At 39.5% G+C, this 24,483-nt stretch overlaps 2 protein-coding genes across 2 annotated transcripts; one reads left to right on the forward strand and one right to left on the reverse strand.

Annotated features, from left to right (window-relative positions):
• Positions 1 to 1,917: 1,917 nt before the first annotated feature.
• On the reverse strand, positions 1,918 to 9,779 carry mxd3 (MAX dimerization protein 3). The gene is made up of 6 exons (XM_084429734.1): positions 9,567 to 9,779; positions 8,796 to 8,898; positions 7,771 to 7,800; positions 6,777 to 6,891; positions 4,788 to 4,953; positions 1,918 to 3,102 (listed from the first exon to the last, which is right to left on the reverse strand). The coding sequence occupies exons 1-6, from the start codon at positions 9,634 to 9,636 to the stop codon at positions 2,987 to 2,989; spliced, it is 600 nt and encodes a 199-aa protein (XP_084285860.1). The 5' UTR covers positions 9,637 to 9,779; the 3' UTR covers positions 1,918 to 2,986.
• Positions 9,780 to 11,698: 1,919 nt separating this feature from the next.
• rnf103 (ring finger protein 103) lies at positions 11,699 to 23,364 on the forward strand. The gene is made up of 4 exons (XM_084431134.1): positions 11,699 to 12,316; positions 12,406 to 12,548; positions 15,706 to 15,821; positions 20,768 to 23,364. The coding sequence occupies exons 1-4, from the start codon at positions 12,031 to 12,033 to the stop codon at positions 22,128 to 22,130; spliced, it is 1,908 nt and encodes a 635-aa protein (XP_084287260.1). The 5' UTR covers positions 11,699 to 12,030; the 3' UTR covers positions 22,131 to 23,364.
• The last annotated feature ends 1,119 nt before the right edge of the window (positions 23,365 to 24,483 follow it).

Below are 24,483 nucleotides of genomic sequence, written 5' to 3' on the forward strand. Positions count from 1 at the left end.
CGTTGACGTCACTTCTGTGAGTTGAGAAAAGTCAGTAAAAGTCCTGGCAGAAAGTGAAGCATAAGGATGGAGTGTCATGACGATCCGAGATCCTGCGAGATCCATGTTTGGCAATTTGTCCTATCTGTTAAGTCACGCTACAGTAGTCTGAAGGAAAAATTGCTTTATTTGTAATTTAAAATAATGGTGCTTTTTAGAGACCCCCACAGCTGTATGATTTTACTGCTTTCATGGGAGCTCAACCTCTCTCTATTGGGAGCTCCGCTCCCACTGGCTCCCACGTAATTCGAACCATGCCTTTAAGGGATAAAATTATTGACTAGGATTATTGGGTCAGATTGAAAACTAAAAGTCTAAAACTAAAAGTCTTAAACGAAAACTAAAAGTCTAAATTTGAAACTAAAAGTCTAAGTCGAAAACTAAAAGTCTAAGTCGAAAACTAAAAGTCTAAGTCGAAAATGAATTTGGTATTTAGGATAGGGCATTTGGTATTTAGGATTGGGTATTTAGGATTGGGCATTTGGTCATTTAGCCATTTAGGATTTAGGATTGGGAATTTGGGGATTTAGGATTGGGCATTTGAGGATTGAGGAGTGTATGCAAATAAGGAGGCGTGGCCCAAATACTGGAGGCTGGGTTTGAAATGGCTGGTGCGCAGAGGCACCTTATGGACAGCAGAGGGAGCTCCCAGTGCTAAGGAGCACACTGTAATGAAACCAAACAGAGCGAGTGAGCAGTGCTGGAGCGAGTACTGTACTTTATAATGTGATAACTTCAACTTAATGACAGCGTTGTAACATTTATGTGGCCTCTCACACAAAGTCACCAGTGAAAGGAGTGCTATCGGTCTGACGACGAGAATAACTATTATCATTATTATTAATAGTGAGTGCGCGCGCGCGGCCGGGGCTCTCTCTCTCTCTGCTCGTTCTTATATGCCCTGTCAAGCGCGCCCTTGTTAAACTGACATGCAAATGATAAACTTTCACTCTATGATGGTTAAACTGTGCAATTAATCCGATAATGATAGGAACCACCTGTTTAAGCATAAGTTGTTATAGACAGCACACAGGTATAGTAATAAAGAAGCTGCTTGTCTCTTGCCACGGCTTTCACAATATCACTGTGTACTGTTCGGTACTGTTACAATAGATCTGCGCGCGCGCGCACTCACTATCAACAACCGTTGTCATTGTCAACAAGCGTCAACAAGCTTCCCCGTACTTTTTGACAAGCGTCCTTGACAGGGCGGCCAGAGCTTCTTTGCAGCTCAAGTCGGCGGCGTTGTGAACGTACAGTTACTGTTTCCTAACCTTGTTTTTTCTGATGCGTTGCGTTAAAATATATATATATATTTTACTTGGCTTGGTTGAATTCCAATGTAGAATGCGGTCTGTTATTTCTTGATAACAGACCGCTGCGAAGTATAACACACCGTTGCCATGAAAAACAGAGCGTTGCTATGGACGCGGAACGGACTAGTTTCTTTAGCGGAAGCAATACAATCGTTTTTAAATCAATAAACTCCCTTTTAAATCAATATATTTAAATATAATTTTAAAAAGTAACTCACAATATTTTGTAGTAAATTTAAAAGTAATGTCGAATGAATAGTAACAATGACACTGTAAAATAAAGTGTTACCAGATAGTGTAAAAATTATTTATAATAAACTGCAATATTCCATAACAAAATACAATAATTGCCCCCTTTGGCAGCAGTGCTCACATTTTCTTCAGAAATGAAGAGTTTTAGTAATCTTCAGAGATGAATGTGTTCCCGGCGGGTTTGATATGACTGAATACGAGGCTGTTTTTCCAGAAGGATCATCAGGGTTGAGGTCTAACTGTAGTCTAACGTGTTACAATCAAGTTTACAGTTTCAAATGTGCAACATATACAAAAACCACAAGTCAAATTAAATACATAAAATATTTATTTGTACAAAATGCTTATGTCGGTAAAAAAGAATAAAATGCTACATATGAGTACAAGGAGAGACATAAATACAAAGGTGTTCCTGGTCCAATGACAAACGAATCGTTCATAAGGCTTTTGGTGTTCAGAACTGTATATACAAGGTACATCTGTCCGTGTACATTAACACAATTACTGTACAAACATCTTAAACAACAGGCATGTTCATAATAGTTTGCATAAATGACTGATATGAGCATATACTGAACAGTTCGCGAATACAGCCGGTGTATTTTGTCGAGACTACCAACAAAGGTGTGTACTAAAAACATGAGCAGACTAACACATCTTAAGGGGAAAATGCTGGAAATCCACTATACAAATGAAAGAAAAAAAGAAGTATAAAGATTAAAAACACTTCACTGTTTTCTGTTTCTTTAGGGCTCAACATAACAGTTGTTGATGTGTTTGAACAGCACCAACTTCAGTTCATCAGAGTGAACCAAAGCACAGGACTAACACAAGAAACGTCAGGATGATACAGATAGCAGATCATTTTAAAGTCACCTGTACCTTTACCCAATCACAAACTCAAAGAAGAAAAGATAATCAAATTATCTGCAAAAGAGAGCATTATTTCCTTCTGAATTGCAGGATTACATTAGCCTCCCCCAATTTTTTATATAACAGTATCAAAACAGTTTGATAAAAATGCATTGACGTAATCTGCAATCTCACACATTAGGAACAACACACATGTAAAGAGACATTGCAAGTGCTCATGCGTACGCTTTTGTGCAACGTATCAAAACTCAGAATTAAATAAGCCGGGTATTGAAACACGTAAGTGCAAGCCGATGTGAAAATAAAATTGTTCAGTGGGAATCAATCGCCACCACGCTTGAATCTGGTGAGTGTATCGGAGACTAGAGCACCGTGATGCCGTTAGTGTGTAGAATACACTGCACAGAATATGTTCCAGTCATGCTCAGAAGACGTTTGCTGATGTTTTCAGTGTCAGAAACACAAGGCTGTTCTGTGATGAAGATGAAGAGGATGATGAGCATCGGTCATAACCAGGTGTGGTCAGATGAGGAGTAACTGTGGTCCACTCCAGTGTGAGACGAGACCAGACCGTCACACTCCAGGGTCCACACCATACTCTCCACATCTATCTCAACGTCCTCTGCAAACACACACCAGATCACAGTTACACACTACAACAGGCAATAGATGCACTTTTATGATGGATGGATGCACTTTATGATGGATGCACTTTTATGATGGATGGATGCACTTTTATGATGGATGGATGCACTTTATGATGGATGGATGCACTTTTATGATGGATGGATGCACTTTTATGATGGATGGATGCACTTTATGATGGATGGATGCACTTTATGATGGATGGATGCACTTTTATGATGGATGGATGCACTTTATGATGGATGGATGCACTTTATGATGGATGGATGCACTTTTATGATGGATGGATGCACTTTATGATGGATGGATGCACTTTTATGATGGATGGATACACTTACGATGGATGGATGCACTTATGATGGATGGATGGATGCACTTATGATGGATGGATGCACTTATGATGGATGGATGGATGCACTTATGATGGATGGATGGATGGATGGATGCACTTATGATGGATGGATGCACTTATGATGGATGGATGCACTTATGATGGATGGATGCACTTATGATGGATGGATGCACTTTATGATGGATGGATGCACTTTATGATGGATGGATGCACTTTTATGATGGATGGATGCACTTTTATGATGGATAGATGCACTTTATGATGGATGGATGCACTTTATGATGGATGGATGCACTTTTATGATGGATGGATGCACTTTTATGATGGATAGATGCACTTTATGATGGATGGATGCACTTTTATGATGGATGGATGCACTTTTATGATGGATGGATGCACTTTTATGATGGATGGATGCACTTTATGATGGATGGATGCACTTTATGATGGATGGATGCACTTTATGATGGATAGATGCACTTTATGATGGATGGATGCACTTTTATGATGGATAGATGCACTTTATGATGGATGGATGCACTTTTATGATGGATGGATACACTTATGATGGATGGATGGATGCACTTATGATGGATGGATGCACTTATGATGGATGGATGCACTTTTATGATGGATGGATGCACTTTATGATGGATGGATGCACTTTTATGATGGATGGATACACTTATGATGGATGGATGGATGCACTTATGATGGATGGATGCACTTATGATGGATGGATGGATGCACTTATGATGGATGGATGCACTTTTATGATGGATGGATGCACTTTTATGATGGATGGATGCACTTTTATGATGGATGGATGCACTTTTATGATGGATGGATGCACTTATGATGGATGGATGCACTTATGATGGATGGATACACTTATGATGGATGGATGCACTTATGATGGATGGATGCACTTTTATGATGGATGGATGCACTTTATGATGGATGGATGCACTTTATGATGGATGGATACACTTATGATGGATGGATGCACTTTTATGATGGATGGATGCACTTATGATGGATGGATGCACTTATGATGGATGGATGCACTTATGATGGATGGATGCACTTTTATGATGGATGGATGCACTTTTATGATGGATAGATGCACTTATGATGGATGGATGCATCATGTGACCCTGAAAGCTCATGTATGACCCTAGTGAGGAGCACTGAGCTGTGAGGTGTGTGTGGGTCACCTCTCACTTTAAATCAGCATCCCTGAATAAACATGTGACCCTGAAAGCTCATGTATGACCCTAGTGAGGAGCTGTGAGGTGTGTGTGGGTCACCTCTCTCCGAGTCGGATCTCTCCGAGGACACGGTGGAGCCCAGGCTGTCGTTCCTCATGCGCTCGGACCCTCCCTGCAGTTTCTCCAGCCGCGTGCGTAACTCTCTCTGCTCCCAGCGCAGACGGCCCTTCAGCAGCTCCGAGCGCTCGTCCTGCTCCTGCAGCTTCTGCACACACACACACACACACACACACACACACACACACACACACACACACACACACACGTTTTCTCCTTAAAACTGCAGTGAACCAAAGACGCTTTGAAATCGCTGGTGTTTCTGACGTCACAAACTACCTTGTAACCAATCAGATCAACGTGTGATCGTCAACCAGTGGATCTCTGAGTGGAGGCGGGGCTCATTTACATATTCATAGAACCACGTATACTAAATGAGGCAAGGGTGTCGAGTTACATTCAAAACATTAAGGCCTGAAGACATTTTTTCAAGGAAAAAACATTTAAATGTCATTTTGGTGATCAAAGATGAATTTAAGGGATGAAATGATTGACCACAGGGAGACTTTAAGGCAGTGGCTAAACAAATGATATTTACACACTGAAAGTGGCAGTGTAAATAGTAATAAGATGCCATTTATACTATGAGGTGCAAATAGTATTTGCACAAGTGTATTGTAGTACATTACAAAACAGTATGCAACAACATATTCAGTTAATACAATTAATGAAATCATAAATGGATGCCGCCTTATTAGGACATTACTTGTCCTTGTCCTTAAAGACGTTCCCTACATCTACACATTAAGCACTTTATTCTCATCATTAAATACCCGTTTGGCGCTTTATTTCCATTTTTTTGAATATTTTATCACGTTTATTTAAAATAAGCACCTCTCTGAGCTGATATGTGACGGGAAAAGGCATGTCGAAAGCAAACGCCTCACACGGCTGCTGTTATCAGACAGGTTTCTTCTGTCCTCTTATCTGCTCCACCAGACGCCAGGGTATTTGCACTTGGTGTGAATGAACACGGCTAGTTTAGCTCTCTCTCTGCTCATGTGCATTAGTTGCTGCTCCAGCATGCTCAACAAGATCCACCCCGCTAAAAGTCACTAAAACTGTATTAACATTTATTATTTATTTCACTATTCATGGTCATTTATGCACTTAAAGCTCTGTGGAAATAAATGTGATATCTCTGTGAGTGAATTTTGCCTAAGAGACATTATTTGCTGTCAGATATGCATATCTTCTCATTAAAAACTAGCCCACAACAACATTAATGTTTCTGATAACATGCCATTTTGGAATTGAATAATGAATTCACTGTTTTGTTTGATACTTTCCTGACCATATTTATTTATTCCAGTGATCTAGTTGTCTTTACTCTTTTGCCTAACAAACTAGTTTAAAACAAATTATATTTATGCAAAGATGACAAACTCCCGTGTCATTTATTCATGTTCTCCATTTGAAAACATTAGACTGTGTCAATTTATTTAGCATATTATTGCTGCTGCTGTTAAATAAAAATAGATTAAAAACATGCTGTGATAAGATACGAAGAAGGAAAAACAGAAGTAAAACATTAACTAAATATTGGTTCTCTGACGTACAAATAATCAGCGAGGCGGATTAGCTGAGGTGACGCTAACAGACAAACGGCTAGCAGTGACATCAGCGTCAATCCACCTGTCACTCAAGTGGCCACGCCCTTAATTATGCAGAACTTTAAGGCTTAATATAATTTAAACGGATGAGTTATTAAAAATATTCACCCCCTCACAGTTTTCATGATGGGCAAAATTAGCTTTATAGACCAAAACCACTTTTAGCTCCAGACTGTAAACATGTGTTTCTCTGCTGTAAAGTTGGGCATTTTAACATGGGGGTTTATGGGATTGAGTCTCTTCTGCAGCCGGTCTCTAGTGGCCAGTGGATGAACTGCAGGTTAAGTCTCTTCCGTGTTGGACTGAAGAGAGAGACGGGAGGTTCTGCTGTTGTCAGTGTGTGGGTGAACCGGCTCACCTTGATGTGTAGCTGGGCTTGTCTGAGCAGGTTGAGGGTTGTGTTCCTCGCAGAATCAGAGGACAGAGGAACCTGCTCCTTCAGCTGATCCAGGCAGTGTCTCAGCTGAGCTCTCCTACACACACACACACACACATGCATTAACACACATACACCTGTAATCATCACACAGCTCTGATACTCAGTGTTTGAGCACTCCAGACCCAAGTAGGGCTGCAACAACTAATCGATAATAATCGATAATGAAAATCATTGAAAAACTTCTGCTAGTCGCATCAAATTACAGCACTGAATAATGCATGTCTGTGGACAAAATGCGTGAGCTGATGCGGGACGGGTGCGGGATCCAAGCTGACCAAAACACGAGAACGCTTTACTTAAGCTTCAAGCTAATGCATGAGCGTCAGGTTTAACACTGAGAGGAGACTGTAAAGGGTTAACTGCGTGTGACTGAACTTAAATACAAGACGTTTCTAACATTTACAGGACAAAGTAATGACCGTAACAGGAGTGAACGTGTGTGTGTGTTCCTGCAGAACATTCCTCTTATCTGTGAACACTGAGTTTGTGTTTTTATTTATTATCTTCATTTTTAATGTAGGGATTTAAATGGTCCTTTTGTTTTATAGCTCTTTTGTACATAGATATAGATATATTCACTATTTTCATAGCATTCGCATTGATTTGAAGGACAGCTTTGGCCAGGACGTGGAAAAGTGTGTTTTGTCAATAAAAAAAGAAAAGAAAATTGGGCTTTTAAAAAAAAAAATCGGATTAATCGAAGACATAATCGGCCAACTAATCAATCATCAAAATAATCATTAGTTTCAGCTCTAGAGAGTAGCATTGCAGAGCTTCACGCTTTATAGTTGGTGAAGGAGAAATAAGCAGATTAACTGGGTAAAAAGTGTTACTCGGTATTAAACGTTTATGAAGTGTTGCATGAAGGAAACAGCAGCACGATCGCCAGTGGGAGAGAGTAAAGCTTGGTCACCTGTGTTTCTCCAGCTCATTGTGAACAGACCTGAAACAGAGACAAATAGCTTTATTTAGCAATGATAGTTGTTCATATTAAGGATATCAGCCATTTATTCTCATAGGATCTGTGCAGTTAATATTAACCCCAAAAATTAACATTTGGAACGTGACGGTGAATGACTCTTGACAGAAGGTGCGTCTCCATTCATGTACAGTCAAACCTTCATTACTCAGACACCTTCAACATTTCTCACATTATCAGGTTATTCGCTATAGTTTAGAAAATGGTAATAAAATATGACGAACTCAGTTGATATTTGACTGGTTTTGTCCATCCTTAAATTTAACTACACAATTAGATAATACCAGTTTAGCTCAGCCAATCACCAAGCAGTGCTTCATTGTGTTCAGTCTGTGTGTAAAAAGAGCATTAGTTATTAAAGAAAAACACTTCAGCAAAACATGATCAGATCAAAGTGTCTGGATCATTTTTGGTACCAAATTTGTATAAATGTCACTGTATGAAGAATATATGGGCATATTATGTCACAGTTTACTTTATGTTGCTCTCCTCCTTTACATAAATGAGCTATATTGTCCTGCACACACTAGTAAAAAAATATCAGAAATGATATCTGGTGTGTGAATAATGTTTGTTTTGACTGTACATGTGCACTTGCTGTGTTTTGTAGTGTAATAGTGTGAGTAACGTGTTCACACTGAAAATCATAAAGTAAAAAAGTTGATTATAAATATCCCAATGCACACACTCGAGTCCACGGTCACAGCTTTAATTACATATCAGACTCTAATGAACCTCTTTACTAGACTCAGTGCAACAACAAGAGCCCTTTCTGGGTGAACTATCGCTTTACGCAGTCTAAGAGTAAGCAGCTATTAGCATATATTTGCATAAAAACAGCAAAAGCGAAGGATCGGAGTACAATAAAATTACCTTTTTTTTTTATTTGTAATTGTACAGTAATATAGCAATGACCAGAGGAGCAGGGCGTCATGTCTGTGTGTGCACCGTACACTCACCTGCTGTTCCCGGGAGAAAGGCTCTTTGTCTTCTGCTTTCTTCTCTTATCTGAATCTCCTTTACTGTAGAAGGGAAGCACTGAGGCATAACCGTGCTCAGCCTCTGAAATATACAATACATAACATGAGCCCAGCATACTTCCTTTCCTGCAAGATCCTTACATACATAATGAAAATACACACAATAAGTGATTTTAGAGTCTGTGCACTGCCATCGGACATTTGACTGATTATAAACCTAAAACCATAGGAGTCTGCTGTACAAGACAGAGAGAGGAATCTGCTGTGTGTCAGCATCTCATCAAATCAGCTGTGTTTGTGTGTGTGTGTCTGTGAGAGCGCTTTCTGATTTTGGCGCCATCGAACTACTTGACATATTTTTGAAATCAGCGCGTTCCATTCTGCGAACTGTATCCGTTATTTGTGACGCGTCTGTTGCTACACTGTAACTTAACTCGCGTTAGAACGAGCGCAGCGCTGCTACATTTTCAAATATGTGACGATTTCGCGCCTTATTGTGTACAATACAGAACTGAAATGTAGGTCACAAGAGCCAAACACAATAATATCAGCGATAAAAGCTCTTTTCACCACTCTACAAACACGCACAATAATCATGCGCAACGAAGAATACACTCCCAACACCTACACGAAGAATTAATTAGTGCAAATATTAACGAAGGTGTATAAAAACACACAAACAGCAGCAGACTGTCCGAAACGGCTTCGGTTTCAATACAAACAACCTGAGAAGGAAATAACGACTGATACCTCTTTCCTTCCGCTCCAGGTATTCCGCTGCCTGCAGGAGCACTTGAATGTTGCACGTATTTACCTCCATTTCTCTGAGTCTGACAAACAATGTTATTTTGAAAGCGCCGAGAGCGACACGGATCTATTGATCTACAGTGGAGAGTTCGGCTGATCCAGCGAGCCACGTCATAACGCGTCATGACGCGTCAGACGCGTCACGCCCTCTTCCACGCTCGCACGACCGCTCCCTCCTCACACAAAAACAACTAGTGTTTAGGCTTATCTTCATCAAATAAAGCCGATGGCAGGTTATGCTAGAGATTATGGGCAAAAATTATTCCCCGCACACTCGTGAAGTGAACTTAAACTATTGAAACTGATCGATCAAAGGACAAAAATTAGGACTTTTATTTTGACACTCGTTTTCGACGCTCTTTAGACCCATAGACTGTGAAGTCTACATTAGAAACTAGCAAAAATAGGCATACAATTGCATATAACTGCGAACATAAATTGGTCACACTTTACTATAAGGTTAATTCGTTAACATTTGTTAACTAACTTAGTTAACATGAACAATAGTTCTTCAGCATTTATTAATCTTAGTTAATATTAATTTCAACATTCACTAATACGTGATTAAAACCAAAGGTTGTGTTTGTTAACATTAGTTAATGCACTGTGAACTAACATGAACAACGAACAGCTGTATTTTTATTAACTGACATTAACAAAGATTAATAAATACAGTAACAAATGTATTGCTCATTGTTAGTTCATGTTAGTTAGTACATTAACTAATGTTAACTAATGAACCTTATTGTAAAGTGTTACCCATATTTTAAACAATTATATTTAGCTTGAACTAAAAAAAAATTGAAATTGAATGGAATTAAAATGAATTATTCTGATAAAATACAAATTCATTAACGTAATTCGCACGATACAAAATAAACAATACTACTATTATTACTTGTACTTGAGCTAAGAATAAAGGTGCGGATGCAAACAGATAAAGTGATGAAAACAAGTGAGAACCGGCGAGAACTCAGAGGGCTTTTATTTTGTTACACGTTTTTATTGACGCTCAAGAACACACTTAAAACTTTCATGACACGACTTTCACGAATTTAATAAAAAATAACAATACAATATTCATTCATTAACTAGCATGCAATAGTTTACAGAAGGCCTACATGCAATAACTCGTTTTTTTTATACATACATACAAACATACATGATCAGGGAAATGAAACATGGTTGTATCTCTTTCAATGAACAATAACAACAACAAAAATGATGCTAAATATATAATTACATCTGAAAAGAAAAGCAAAAAGCGATGAAAAGAAAAGAAAAGCACAATAATACGTTTAAATAATATCTTTGAATAAATCGTCGTAATGCATCAAACATTTTTCATGAGGGATGAAATAAAAGAGTTAAATTCAGCAAGAAAAAAGAAAAAAGTGTAAAGTAGACAATTTTTGCTTGTGAATGAAGAGTTTTGGACAGATTAACAACATATTCAACGTATCTCCAGAGAATGTCTAATATGGCGAGAAGTTTCACTCTCACTACACTTCCGGCTTCTGAACTGGTTGCAGTTCCACTCTGATTCCATATGAGGGCGCTCACAGGACGAGTGCAGAATGAATGGAGGTCAATGGCAGTATACCCCTCAAAATCCACTTTTCTCAGGATATAATTTTTTGTCTAGTAATTTGAATGTTGTATTCGAAAGGAGATGCAAAGAAATTACACATTGCTGGGTGTTAGATTTTTTAGAGTCACTTATTTGCTTTAAAAAAGTCTTTCAAAATGTCAATGACGTCAGAATGCTGACGTCATTAGCAGAATGCTAGCGTGTTATGGGCAACAACAACTCAACCTGTAAGAAATCAAAACGACATAAGTACTCGTTCATTCAACTTTCGACCTAAAACCCATGTTGAACTTGCAAAATCTACAATCACATCTGACATTTCTCAACGGCAATCGGGTGAAAGAGACAAATTTAGCCGTCTAGCCCCATTGACTCCCATTCATTTTGCACTCATGGCGAGCGCCCCCAGTGGAACTCTGGTGGTACTACAACCAAAATTCGGTACAATAGGGCTTAATAGGGAGTGGACAGGCTCTCCGTAGACGGGCTCTGGTATCTCCAAGCTGGTATCTCGCCTTTGCACCGGAAGTGACGTCACTCGCGTCAGTTTGTTATGCGCACCAGCTGACCGTCAGAGCCAGAGCATACAGACAGCGCTGCTCGCACATCATCGTTCTCCGGAATCACGAACATAATATCGGTATCGCAGTATGAGGAGTGTATGCGGTCGGGACAGTGAGTGTGTGTGAATGAAGAGCGCGGTTGGTCCAGTCCGTCGCGCGCAGCCTCGAGCCTCGAAGCCCAGGCCTGCGCCAGTGTTTATATAATTATATCAGACGATGGAAGCGATTCCCTGCGTCGGAAGTACTTTGTTGGATGTTAGTCTCGCTGCTGGAGACATATAAGTGTATACTGCCAACGCAAATCTCGAGAAAAATGTGGTGGAAACTGTTCTTTCTGCTCCTGTATTTCTTGATGTTGTTCATCCTGGCTCGGTTCTTCGAAGCCGTCGTGTGGTATGAGACCGGGATCTTCGCCACACAGCTGGTGGACCCAGTGACGCTGAGCTTCAGGAGGCTGAAGACCATCCTGGAGTGCCGAGGACTGGGTTACTCGGGCCTGGCGGAGAAGAGGGACGTGCGGGAGCTGGTGGAGAACTCGGGTGAGTGAGTGTGTGTTGTGTTTGAGTCTCACACACACACGCATATTCTGTGAGGTATGGGCTGATGTTAAGCATGTTTGCTCCTGAAGGTGAGCTGATGCAAGGCGAGCTGTATTCTGCCATCAAGAATGAGGAGCAGCAGACTGGATCTGACTCCAGCACGTCTTTCAGCGGAGAGATGCACTTCTACGAGCTGGTGGAGGACACTAAAGACGGGATCTGGTTAGTTCAGGTTAGTATTGATCTGCAGGATCCCTGACAACATTCAGAGACCGCTGGAAACTCGTTATGCACATCATAAATGTAAATCCAAGCGTGAGAAACTTTCATTTACAGGGATAGCTCTCCCACAAATCTGCCATTCAGCATTGGGGAAAGTTACTTTTAAAAGTAATGCGTTGCTTACGTTACTTTTGCGTTACTTTCCCTCACCTGGGCTGGGCTCGCTTGATTTGAACTCTTTCCCCGCCATTGACAGAATTTCCCAGCAATCCGTGTCTTCATTAGCCGCTTTACCCTTTAAATTGCGAAATTGCGAATTGAAAATACGCCCAATGGAAACACGTAAATTGCGCAAAAACATGAGGAGGACATTTTTACGCTCGCATGAGGAGGTTTTTCAGGCTGTTCGATAAAAAGGAATATTTCACAAAACAGTGTTTTCGTCACCTAGTGTAGCCTACGTACAAGTTTATCCTTCTTTAAAGGAGGCGCGGTGTGTTTGGACCGAAAACGAGACCGATTTCTTTATCAAACTCATAAAACACAAAGGGAATACTGGATTCTAGACAACAGAGAAATGCCACAGTTTATCAAGAGAAACTCCCAGAACCTCCTCGTATGAGCCGCTCTCAGTGGAAGAGGGACTTCCCTGTCATCAATGCTTGGATAAAATGCGTAAGTCTTCTTTGATTAGCAATAATGGCTAGTGCGGTGGCTGAGATGTACGTGAACCTGCTAACATCCGTCGCCATGATTTATCGCAGTTACGTTTTAGCCGCATTACATCGGTTAATGGAAACACTGTCATGTCGCAATAGTTTTTTTATTGACATTTAGAAAATATCGCAAAAGTTTTGCGCAAATCTGCAATGGGAACGTGGAGACTGTTATACGGTAGGGGGCGCTATTACACAGCTTCTGAAAGAGAACGCAATCTCACGATCAAAACAGGAGAAGAAGCAGAAACAAGCGATAGAAGCACTGCTGACGCTCACGTTAAATAACGCAACATTAAACGCCATTAAGCTGCCTAATGTTACTGAAGAGGATGTTGATGGACTCGATCGGCTCCAACAGTGTTTATGATCATCGTTATGAATCCCATCTAGACGTAATCTTTGACAATGACATGATTTTCTCAGCTTTTTGCTCAAAATGTTTTTTTTATTTATGAATCTTCCCCACATTAAAGTGTTGATAAAGAAAGAATGCATGCAGCTAGAATAAAATGTTTAAAAGCAGAGGGCCTGTTCTTTCTTTTCACATATTGCACGTTCAGATATTCATACAACAAAATATTCTGAGAGACATAAAAGTTTTGTGAAAATGATCAAAAACGCTGACGGTGGCTGGCAACTTTTGTTAATCACTGGTGGGGAAAGAGTTCATAACAATCAGGGAAATGCAGATGCACTCCTGTACAGTAGGGGGCGCCGCTCAAACACACCTTCAGCTGTGCTGGACCACACAAGCTCAACACTCTTACTTCAGCAATTAAAACATGAAACACAAATGTGATGTTCATTAGTCATTTTTGCTCATTAGTATGGTTGAATTGGATCATTAGAGGTCAGCAGCAAAGTGAGATGAGTACATGCTCACATTAGTCTACAATCCCCATCATGTTCACACACACACCTCTGCACTTACCCACAATCCCTCTCAGCACGAGGACAGCAGAGCCGTCAGTCAGTACATGGGAGAACTGTGACCTGCGTTACTTAGTTGGAAAAGTAACACATATTTTGTTGTAAAAGTAATGCATTACTTGACTAGTTACTTAAAAAAGTAATCTGATTACATGACTTGTGTTACTCCCAAACCTGGTCATTGTTTCTTCACTCTCCCACCACTCCCAACCGACATTTAGTGGAGACATGTTCAGTTTCTTACAACAATAGCTTACAGTAACATCCAGACGGACACCATCAGTCTTCATGGCGCACGCAGCTTTTGCTCTGCTGTCCGGAACGACGTCGTTTACATATTTAGGAAATTCTTTAAAGGCGGTTCAGAAACTGAAACCTCAGCTTGCTCCGCATACTCGTGTCACTGAAGGAGAACGCCTCTGTCCCGGTCTCATATACGCTGAGCTCCAGGAAGTGTTGAAGATGACAAGGTTTAGCTGCAGTTTCTGCTGTAAAATGAGCCGGTAATCCTGACTGTCAGTGCACACTATCATTACATAACCACCATTTGTGCAACAGACATGAATTACACCTCAAATCATGTGTCTTATTGTGGAGAGGTAAGCAGTGCACACTATATAGACATCAGTGCTACTTCTGGAGACATGCATCTATGTTGTTTATATAAACTATAAAACAGAAATCGAAGGCATGTTGTGTGTGTGCAATATATATACACTACCATTCAAAAGTTTGGGGTCAGTAAGATTTTTACTGTATTTAAAAGAAGTCTCTGCTCACCAAGGCTGTGTTTATTTGATAAAAAAAAACAATAAAAAATAAACAGTAATATTGTGAAATATTATTGTAATGTAAATCATCAGTTTTCTATGTGAATATCTAGTAAACTGTAATTTATTCCTGTGATCAAAGCTGAATGTTCAGCATCATTACTCCAGTCTTCAGTGTCACATGATCCTTCACAAATCACTCTAATATGATGATTTGATGCTCAAGAAACATTCATAATTATTTTCAATGTTGACAATTTGTTTTTCAAAATTCTTTGATGAATAGAAAGTTCAAAAGAACAGCATTTATTTAAAATGGAATATTTTCTAACATTATAAATGTCTTTACTGTCACTTTTGATCCGTTTAACTCATCCTTGATGAATAAAAGTATTGATTTATTTTATTTATTTCCCCCAAAAATAAAATTAAAACTCTTACTGACAACAAACTCTTGAACGGTCGTGTTTAATGTTACAAAAGCTTTAGATTTCATATAAATGCTGTTCTTTTCAACTTTCTATTCATCAAAGCATCATGAAATAAAAATGATGATTTAAATTGTAATAATATTTCACAATTTTACTGTTTTTGTTTGTATTTTTATCAAATAAACACAGCCTTGGTGAGCAGAAGAGACTTCTTTTAAAAACTTTACAAATCTTACTGACCCCAAACTTTTGAACGGTAGTGTATATGTATGTATGTATATATATATTTATCTAAAAGATAACTGTCCTCCTCTTAGGTAATCGCCCAGGACAGAAACCCGCTGTTGAGCACGGCCAACTGGGGCAAAATGGTGCAGAAAGTGTCCCAGTTTGGCATTCGGACGGGCACTTTCAACTGCTCCAGTGACTCGAGGTGAGAAACACCAACATGTTCTGCAGTCTTTCTTCCTCTAGCAACTGACAGTAGGGTTTTCACATTCCTGTAAGCTGATCAACCAAGCGTGGCATGTCTGAAATGCAGTGTGTGGAGTTAACCTCCAACCCAATCATGCCTTTTATATTTATATATATATATATTAAGGCTGTGTTTTTTCTATTAAAAAACAGCAAATTCAGCAGCCACAGTCACAAACAAAATATAGCCGAGAGATTCATGTTTGGATTTATTACAGTTCATCAGTGAGAAGGTTTAATGGCAGATTTAGTCGCACGACAGCACGAAGATTGACTGAATGACACTTTCCCTGAAGCATCTCAGTGATGATCGCTGAACTCCGGCTTGCCTGTCGTTGTTCTCAGATCATCGGCGCAGAGAGAGCGCATGGTTGCCAGATTGCAGAGATTAAGCACATCTGCAATAGGAGTACGGTATTACAATAATGACAAATAACCTAATAATGGAATTAACACAAACAGCAACACTAAAATGCCCAGATGCTGTATGATATTGATTATTTTGAGGAAAAATTTGCTTCGTAAAAACGCCGGGTAGAAAATGAACATCTGGCAACCGCAAACATGACACAAATAAAGAAAGAGATTTTTATTTTTTAACTACATTTTAATCTCGTCTTTTTTGGTCAAGGTGTATATAGTCGTGTTGATGTGGTCAGAGTTATGGTTTAATGGCCTTGGGTGTCTCCTCGTCTTAGTCACGTCACAGGAATTTCCGTCATGGTTTTTGTTCAAATTAGACTTTCTTCCTTCATTCTCATCTCAGCACATATTTCTACTGAAAGCCACACAAAAAATATGTGAATTATTTAACCCTCTGGTGCTCTTCGTGTGTCGGTCACAAATGACCGAAATATTTTTTTTTAATTTCAATGAAATTAATGTACTGTATATTTTAGTCCGGTAATGTTTTTTTTATTTAATATTTTGTATTTTTAGGGGATTTTATGGTGCTGCATTATATTTATGCTGTATTTTAGTGTATTTCCGGTATACCGGTTCATACCGGTGTTTATTTTTGTTATGATATGAATTTTTAAAATACCGCAATACCGATGTATGTCGCTTTAATAACGATCAGAACGCGGCACGGCACTGTTTGAGAGAGTCCTTTTTCTCTGTTGCACTGTAGTGATGCATGTGTAAGTCGGGATGCGCGGTATAGCGGTACTGCAAAAATACCGGTATATATTATATTTCAAACTGTACAATATCATAATTTTGCTCAATTCGGTATTTGATGCGCTGCTGTTTCGAAGTTCACCGCTAGGCGGCAGTGCGCTATCCAAACTGACGCGGGTCACGCAAAACCGGCAAACAGTGACAACAGAGGAACACGATGGATCAAACAGATGAAGCTCTTTCTACACGCCCGAAATTAATAAATAAAGAGAGCAGTAGGAGTGAAATGTGGCATTACTTTGCCTACAAAAGTAATGAGAAAGGTGAAGCAACAGACCTCAATGCACCACTCCACAAACGCTGCTTTAAATTAGCCACGGGAGGCAACACATCAAATCTGGCTAAGCACTGTCTCTTGCTCATCCTGACTTGTTCAAAGAGTTCAGAGATCGACAGGTGAGTCCGTCATTCAACTGATTTCATTTAGACTTTTATTCACAACACTGATCAGCGCACATAAGTTACATCAGAGCTGATCAATTAAATATGACACGGTAAACACGAAAGCTCAAATGTGCTTGCATGACACGCTAGAACCAATGAAGTTTAGGTCTCATAATTTTTGCACTTTGAATGAATAAAGAGATTAGTGATATTAATTGTAGTATTAGTGATAGTAAAATGAATGGCTGCTGCTGTGGCGACCCCTAGAGGAATCAGCCGAGAGAGAGAGTAATAGTAATATATGGATATTACTAATATGAATGTTAGAATAACACTTTACATTTCAGATACATTTGTCAACATTCATTAGGTAACCTGACCTAACAGTATTTTAGCATTTATTAATCTAGATCAATCAGTAATTATTATTTAAATATACTAATACATGTTTAGATGTTAACATTATGCAATGCATTAAACTAATATGAACCCAAACACAAACCAAACAGTAATCAAACCAAGATGAATAAATGCTATAAATGTTGATAATTCTCTGTTGATGCATGACAGCTAATGGTTTACATGTAATTTCATTATTCTATTATTATTCTATATTAATCAATTATTATAGATATTAACCTATTTTAATTGTATCATTTCAGTTTTTTTTTCTTCCCAAAAACAAAATTTAACCTACTGTATGTTCCCTGACTGTCTTTTATTTTATTTTTTCTTAACATTTTGATACTTTTTGTTTGCACATTCAAAACACAGGGTTTCAAGCAGTGTTTTTATTAAAATTGTTTCAACTCACTTCAATTTTGAGGCTAGTTATTTGTCAGCTGTGGTATTGATTTAGTATCGATACCAAAGTATTAGGTTCTGGTATCGTACCAAAACCAAAATTGTGGGATCGAGCCATCTCTATGTGTAAGCGTGACTTTGAAGATGGATAGGTTAAACTATAATTGGTAGCTGTCAAATTATATTACAGTATTTCCCATACATTGGTTCACAATATCAACACAGCCGTTTGGAAAATCTATTTGTGGTTGGCATTGACATCGTTGAATAAACATGAGCACTGCACGTTTCAAAATCAAAACGCGGCGTGGGTGTTTTTATATTAATGTATCTGAAGTGAACTGACGGTCTTTAGAAAAGTTTCTTTATTACGATTTAATCTTTCTTTATCTTTTGTTGATAAAGCAGCGTTTATGAGCGTTGCTGCTTTGTGTACAGCCGTTACCGGGGAAACCGCTATTTCTGCCGCTCCTACAGCGCCTCCTGCTGGCACCTCTTTACAAACAGCCTTGCAAACCTGTAAATTGCTGTAATAATATTAGTGTGGATTTTTTTTCTACAATATTCACTCATGACAGTAAAATAGGGCATTCTAAGTCAATCTACTGCAGTATTTCCTCTCTCACTCAGTGAAAAATGTGTTTTACACCCAGTCATGCTTGGAAAAAAAGAAATACCGTCATATACCGTGAAACCGGTGTAATTTAGAAAAATACCGTGATGTGGATTTTTGGTCATACTGCCCAGCACTAGTGTATTTATTATCCATTTATTCACTTTTTGAGCACAGACCTGGGGTCTCATTTATAAAACTGTGCGTAGGAACCTTACTAAAAGTGTACGTGCGCCCGAAAGCCAAAAATGGCGTACGCAAAAAAATATTCGGATTTATAAAACCGTTCGTACGCCAGAACCTGCGCAGAATTCACTTTATAAATCCCAGTCAGCGGAAGATTGTGCGCACATGCGTCTCCACCCTGAAATAACCATATATGGAGCTTACAACGCCTAGTTTTACTATGCAGATCCTCATCTGCATATCATTTGCATATGATTATTCATCCACGTGATAACGTTTAACGGTACAAGACACATTACATTAATAAAAATCAAGTAGTTGCCTATCCTTGCCTTGTTTTTGAATACATAAATCAAATAGTGTAAAATACATTTCAGAGAAAGTTTTTCTCACTCTTTTCCACTGGCCGAATTGTATTTTTAATTGATATTTTTAATGGAAACAGATAGGCCTTGGGCATTATTTGCACGAAACTATTTTCTCAGACAATCTGGTATTATCATGATAAGCAATTATCTCTGTGGTTAAAACATTAAAACACAGCATGCCAGAGGAAAAGTGTTCAAAAACACCGCATCCACAACTAATATTTCTATTGACTGAATTTGAATATAAAAATGTTGTAACTTCTCAGTAATGATTTCATGTTTAAGTGCTTAACTCCATTAATTTGAATGGCATATTTAATCTAAATGTTTATATCAAAAGTAAAACATAGTTTAAATCATTATTTTATTTATTTAAACTGTTATTTGCGTCAGTTTCACTAAACGGCCCAACGTGCTCGCTTGCGCGGACATTTAAGAAGGGATGGATATTTGCTTCAAGTGACAGGCTTGGTGAGTGAAATTATATTTGTATTATCTTTCTGTATATGTTAAATTTTCTTTAGATTTTCTAAAAGTGACCAAAAAGACACTTAACTCCAGCTCACCATCGGGTCGCCAATTCCCTTTGTCTCCAGAATGTGCGTACGCACGGCTCAAAGTTTGCTTAAAGGTGCGCACATTCTCCCGTCAAGTTTGTTTTTTATAGATCACAACCTTTGCGTGGGAACTGGCGTACGTACGTTTCCAGCCCCGTTTTGTGCGTACGCACGCTTTATAAATGAGACCCCTGAAAATTACATTTCCAACTTAAACTGTTGTAAATCTTGAATGATTCAGCGCTCAGACTTCAGTTGAATCTCGTTTCAAAGACGACACTCGCCAGATTATTGATGAAGTGAAACAAGTTTTAAAAAGTGAACTTAAAAAAAGTTACAGAATTTTACGTTTATTGTTATGAAAAATGTGCAAAAATACTATTTTCAATTTTTGAATTTTAACGTTTAAAAAACGTTTTACTCTAAAACTGTGAGAAAATGAAAGCCATAATTGTAAACCAGTGGTGCTCCAGATGTGCGGCTGATATCTCAGTGAATGAGCGTTCAGTGAGAGTGTGTTCGGCTGCAGTACCAAACGCTTCCACTAGAGGAAACTCCTTTCATTCATTTACAATGCGCTCATTTCTGACCGCGAGGAGCTCAAGCGGGACTGTTTCTTTCAGGACCATTTAACCTGTTCCAGTCATGTGCATGATTTTATTATGTGTTCACACAGCAAGTGCCAAAACCTTTAGCAAGTTTCGTACCATTCTGATGAAGAAATAAAAAAAAAAAAATTCAGGAATCCAAAATATTGTGTCATTATCAGAGAAAAATGCATTGATTGTTTCCCTTCATTCCCTGTTGTCAGGTACTGCCACAAGCGCGGCTGGATGAAGTCCACCCTCATCATGTCGGTCCCGCAGACCTACGCCTCCAAAGGGAAGGTCATGCTGAAGGAGTACGACGGCAGGCGCATCGAGACCGAGCACATCTTTAAATGGATGACGGCGCACGTCGCCTCGCGCATCAAAACCATCCGCGTGTCCCAGCGCTTACTGGACGACTGGTACCAGATGGAGAAGCAGCCCGTCAAGATGTTCCTGTTCGCCAGACTCCTCCAACCCCCCGCGTTCTTCTCCGCGCTCAGCATCAAGTTCACCGGGCGGATCGAGTTCATCTTCGTGGACGTGCGCGACTGGGAAAACACTAGCGTTCTGGAGGAGATCGGGGTTCGGCAGACGCCCTCGTACATCCTCAAAACTCCGGAAGGCATTTACCGATACGGGAACAGCACCGGGGAGTTCATCTCCTTACACGCCATGGACTCGTTCCTTCGCTCCGTGCAGCCGGAGGTCAACGACTTGTTCATTTTAAGCTTAGTCATGGTTAATCTGATGGCTTGGATGGATCTTTTCATAACGCAAGGAGCCACTATTAAACGCTTTGTGGTTTTGATTAGCACGCTAGGCACTTACAACTCGCTACTCATCATCTCCTGGCTGCCAATCCTCGGGTTTCTCCAACTCCCATACTTGGATAGCTTTTACGAGTACAGCTTGAAACTCTTGCGCTACGCAGACACCACGACCATCGCCTCGTGGGTCCGATCCGACTGGACCTTTTACTCTTCCCACCCGGCTCTGTTCCTCAGCACTTATCTGGCTCACGGGCTTCTCATCGACTACTTCGAGAAGAAGAGAAGATGCAGCAACGAAGACCAAAACGCCAACAACCTTGAGTGGTTGTCGAGCCTCTGGGATTGGTACACCAGCTACCTAGTGCATCCCATAGCCTCGTTCCAGAACTTTGAGTCCGATTGGGATGACGATCCTAATTTCCTTTTGGAAAGGTTGGCGTTCCCCGATCTCTGGCTTCACCCGCTTGTTCCGACAGATTACATCAAGAACCTGCCAACCTGGAAGTTCAGACTGAGTCCCGACCCGATCGGTGACCCGGAAGCGCATCACTCGAGTAATTCGGAGCCGGAGCCGGACCCGGACTGGTCTGGGTGGCCGTGTGGGATGCTCCACTGCACCGAGTGTGTGGTGTGTCTGGAGAACTTTGACACGGATTGCCTGGTCATGGGTCTGCCGTGTGGTCACGTGTTCCACCAGCAGTGCATTGTGGTCTGGCTGGCAGGTGGGCGGCACTGTTGCCCCGTGTGCCGGTGGCCGTCGAACAAGAAGCGACCCGCGAGACCGCGCGCAACTGAACCGCTGGATCCCGAATAACCCGGAACCGTTTACGTCTCGCTTCCCACTGGTGTTGTCAAAAGGACCGACTTCGGTACCAAGTCGATACTGAAATTTAAAAAATGTCACGCGTTGAGCGGAATCATAAACGCCTCTGATCGGCCGTTGAGTTCACGAGCTCATCGGATATGTCTGTGATTGGCCTAATGATCAACGCACGGGAGCGTTTGAGAGTGTTTTGAGAGCACTAGCAGGACCGGTCCGCTGATAGACGCCTGCTTTCAAACGCTTGCGTGTGTGTGTAAGCGCTCGCGTGTGTGTGTGTAAGCGCTCGCTTGTGTCATTGATGTCTGTTTACATGTTCTTGAAGCGCTGATCATTGTAGCCAATCACAGACATATCTGATGAGCTCGTGAACACAACGGCCAATCAGAGGAGTTTACGAGTCCGCTCAACAGCGCATTTTTTAAATTTCTGTATCAATTTGGTACCGAAGTCGGTACTTTTGACAACACCACTCCCTGCACTTATTTAAAAAAGAAGAAACAAACAAATGACTTGATGTGTTTAGTCTTTAGATTCATAACATTGGCTCCTGGGGTTTTTGTCGGTGGTTTTAACTTTGCACAGTGTTTAATAAAAAAAAAAACGCATACTTCCCAATATATTTTTTTGAATCTTTTTTTTTTTTTTAAAGGGAAAAAACTTGATTTGGGTGAAATGCCTTGTACTTAGATTTAAAAAAAAAAAAAGATTTTAAAAACTAAAAATGATTAAAATATTGGCTGGTAACGTTTCTGTTGTAGCACTCATCATGAATCCCAGTGAGACGTCGTGTTCCTGTACCTGAGAATCACATCCTGTGTTCAGTGTGTCTCCAAAATGTGAAAGATCTGTCTGAGATTGAGTTCCCTCACTACATCATCGGGGAGATGCGAGTCTTTATAAAGGGTTGACACTCTGGGCATGTGCATATGATGTTTTGTTTTTTGAAAAAGAAAAGTGATAGCTTTACATAAGTTGAAATAAACTGCCCTGTGCACAATTAAAACATGGCTTTTCTTCATGGCTCCATCTGCATTTTATGTTATTGTCTTGTTGGAGCATGTTAGTTTTTTATTATGGTTTCGAACCGCATCTTTTGGCATTAACACTAATACAGACTTGACCCCTTTGACCTCTGCTGTTTGTCAGAGTCTAAAAGTGATTTGGGAACTTATACCTGTAATGATGTTCAATTCAATAAAGTCCCGTTTTCTCACCGGTGTTACAATGTGGATCCGCTCAGTTTTGTCCAGTCACGACCATTTCAGCTGAATATACATCCCATATAGGTCAATGGTAAATATAATATAGTAAATATGAATGAACACACACATTAATTATTGCAGAAATTGTAATTTACATGCAGGAAACTTCAGTGCAACCTCACCTTATATGCCTCCTACAATCATTCACCATGGTGGCACTCAAAACACTATATTTACAGTTATTAATGATGCTTGTTATGGTTTATTGATTGATAGGTGCTATTAATTTTCATATTAATATATATTTTTCATATTACAGTACTAATGAGAACGAGACTACAGTTTTGCATTGTTCTTATGATAATTTAGGGATTAATTGTGCTAAAAACAACACCACAATGCATATGAATAAAAACAAACATTTTCCCTGACTTTATGCTTGATATATATTTACTTTCGATGTTTATTTTTATTTTTAGGGTAAAATGCAACCAAGTGAGATTTGCCTAAAATCCAACACCCTCATCAAAATAAATAAAGGTGAAAATGTAATAAAATTACAGAAAGATCTTTCGGTAACACTCTTTTGCATGTTACATGTGGTAACTGTACTGTAGAAATAATTCTAAATGCATAATTACATGCAACTAACCCTCAATCTGAGCCTATAGTGTAAGTACATGTAGTTAATACTCTTACTTTTATACACAATTATACATAAATGAATAATTACACTGTAACATGGGCACCTTAAAATAAAGGGTTACACTATTTGGTAACACTTTTATTTAAGGTGTCATTGTTACTCGTAAAATTTCATTGTAAGTACTGAACAATATTAATTAACTACATGTACTTACTATAGGGTTAGGGTTTGTTTGAGGGTTAGTTACATGTAATTATGCATAATTCACTGTCATTACTATGGTAAGTACACGTAACATATGTAACAAGGACACTGTAAAATAAAGTGTTACCCACTATTTTAAGGTGTCTGTGTTAGTGTAAGTATACATTTAAGTACGGATTAATAATAATTAACTACATTTACATACTACTGGGTTCAGATTAGGGTGTGGTTTAGGTTAGTTGCATGTAATTAAGCACAATTAGTAATTACTATCTACATGTAACGTGTAACA

Source organism: Rutilus rutilus (genome assembly GCF_951802725.1).
Source record: "Rutilus rutilus genome assembly, chromosome: 14".
NCBI lineage: Eukaryota > Metazoa > Chordata > Actinopteri > Cypriniformes > Leuciscidae > Rutilus > Rutilus rutilus.

Excerpts from the sequence above, each read along its gene's own strand:
- mxd3 (XM_084429734.1), bottom strand. The coding sequence starts at position 9,636 with ATGGAGGTAAATACGTGCAACATTCAAGTGCTCCTGCAGGCAGCGGAA. Across the intron at positions 7,801-8,795 it reads CTTTCTCCCGGGAACAGCAG|GTCTGTTCACAATGAGCTGG; the intron begins GTGAGTGTACGG and ends TCTCTGTTTCAG. Across the intron at positions 6,892-7,770 it reads AATGAGCTGGAGAAACACAG|GAGAGCTCAGCTGAGACACT; the intron begins GTGACCAAGCTT and ends GTGTGTGTGTAG.
- rnf103 (XM_084431134.1), top strand. The coding sequence starts at position 12,031 with ATGTTAGTCTCGCTGCTGGAGACATATAAGTGTATACTGCCAACGCAA. Across the intron at positions 12,317-12,405 it reads GGAGCTGGTGGAGAACTCGG|GTGAGCTGATGCAAGGCGAG; the intron begins GTGAGTGAGTGT and ends TTGCTCCTGAAG. Across the intron at positions 15,822-20,767 it reads AACTGCTCCAGTGACTCGAG|GTACTGCCACAAGCGCGGCT; the intron begins GTGAGAAACACC and ends CCCTGTTGTCAG.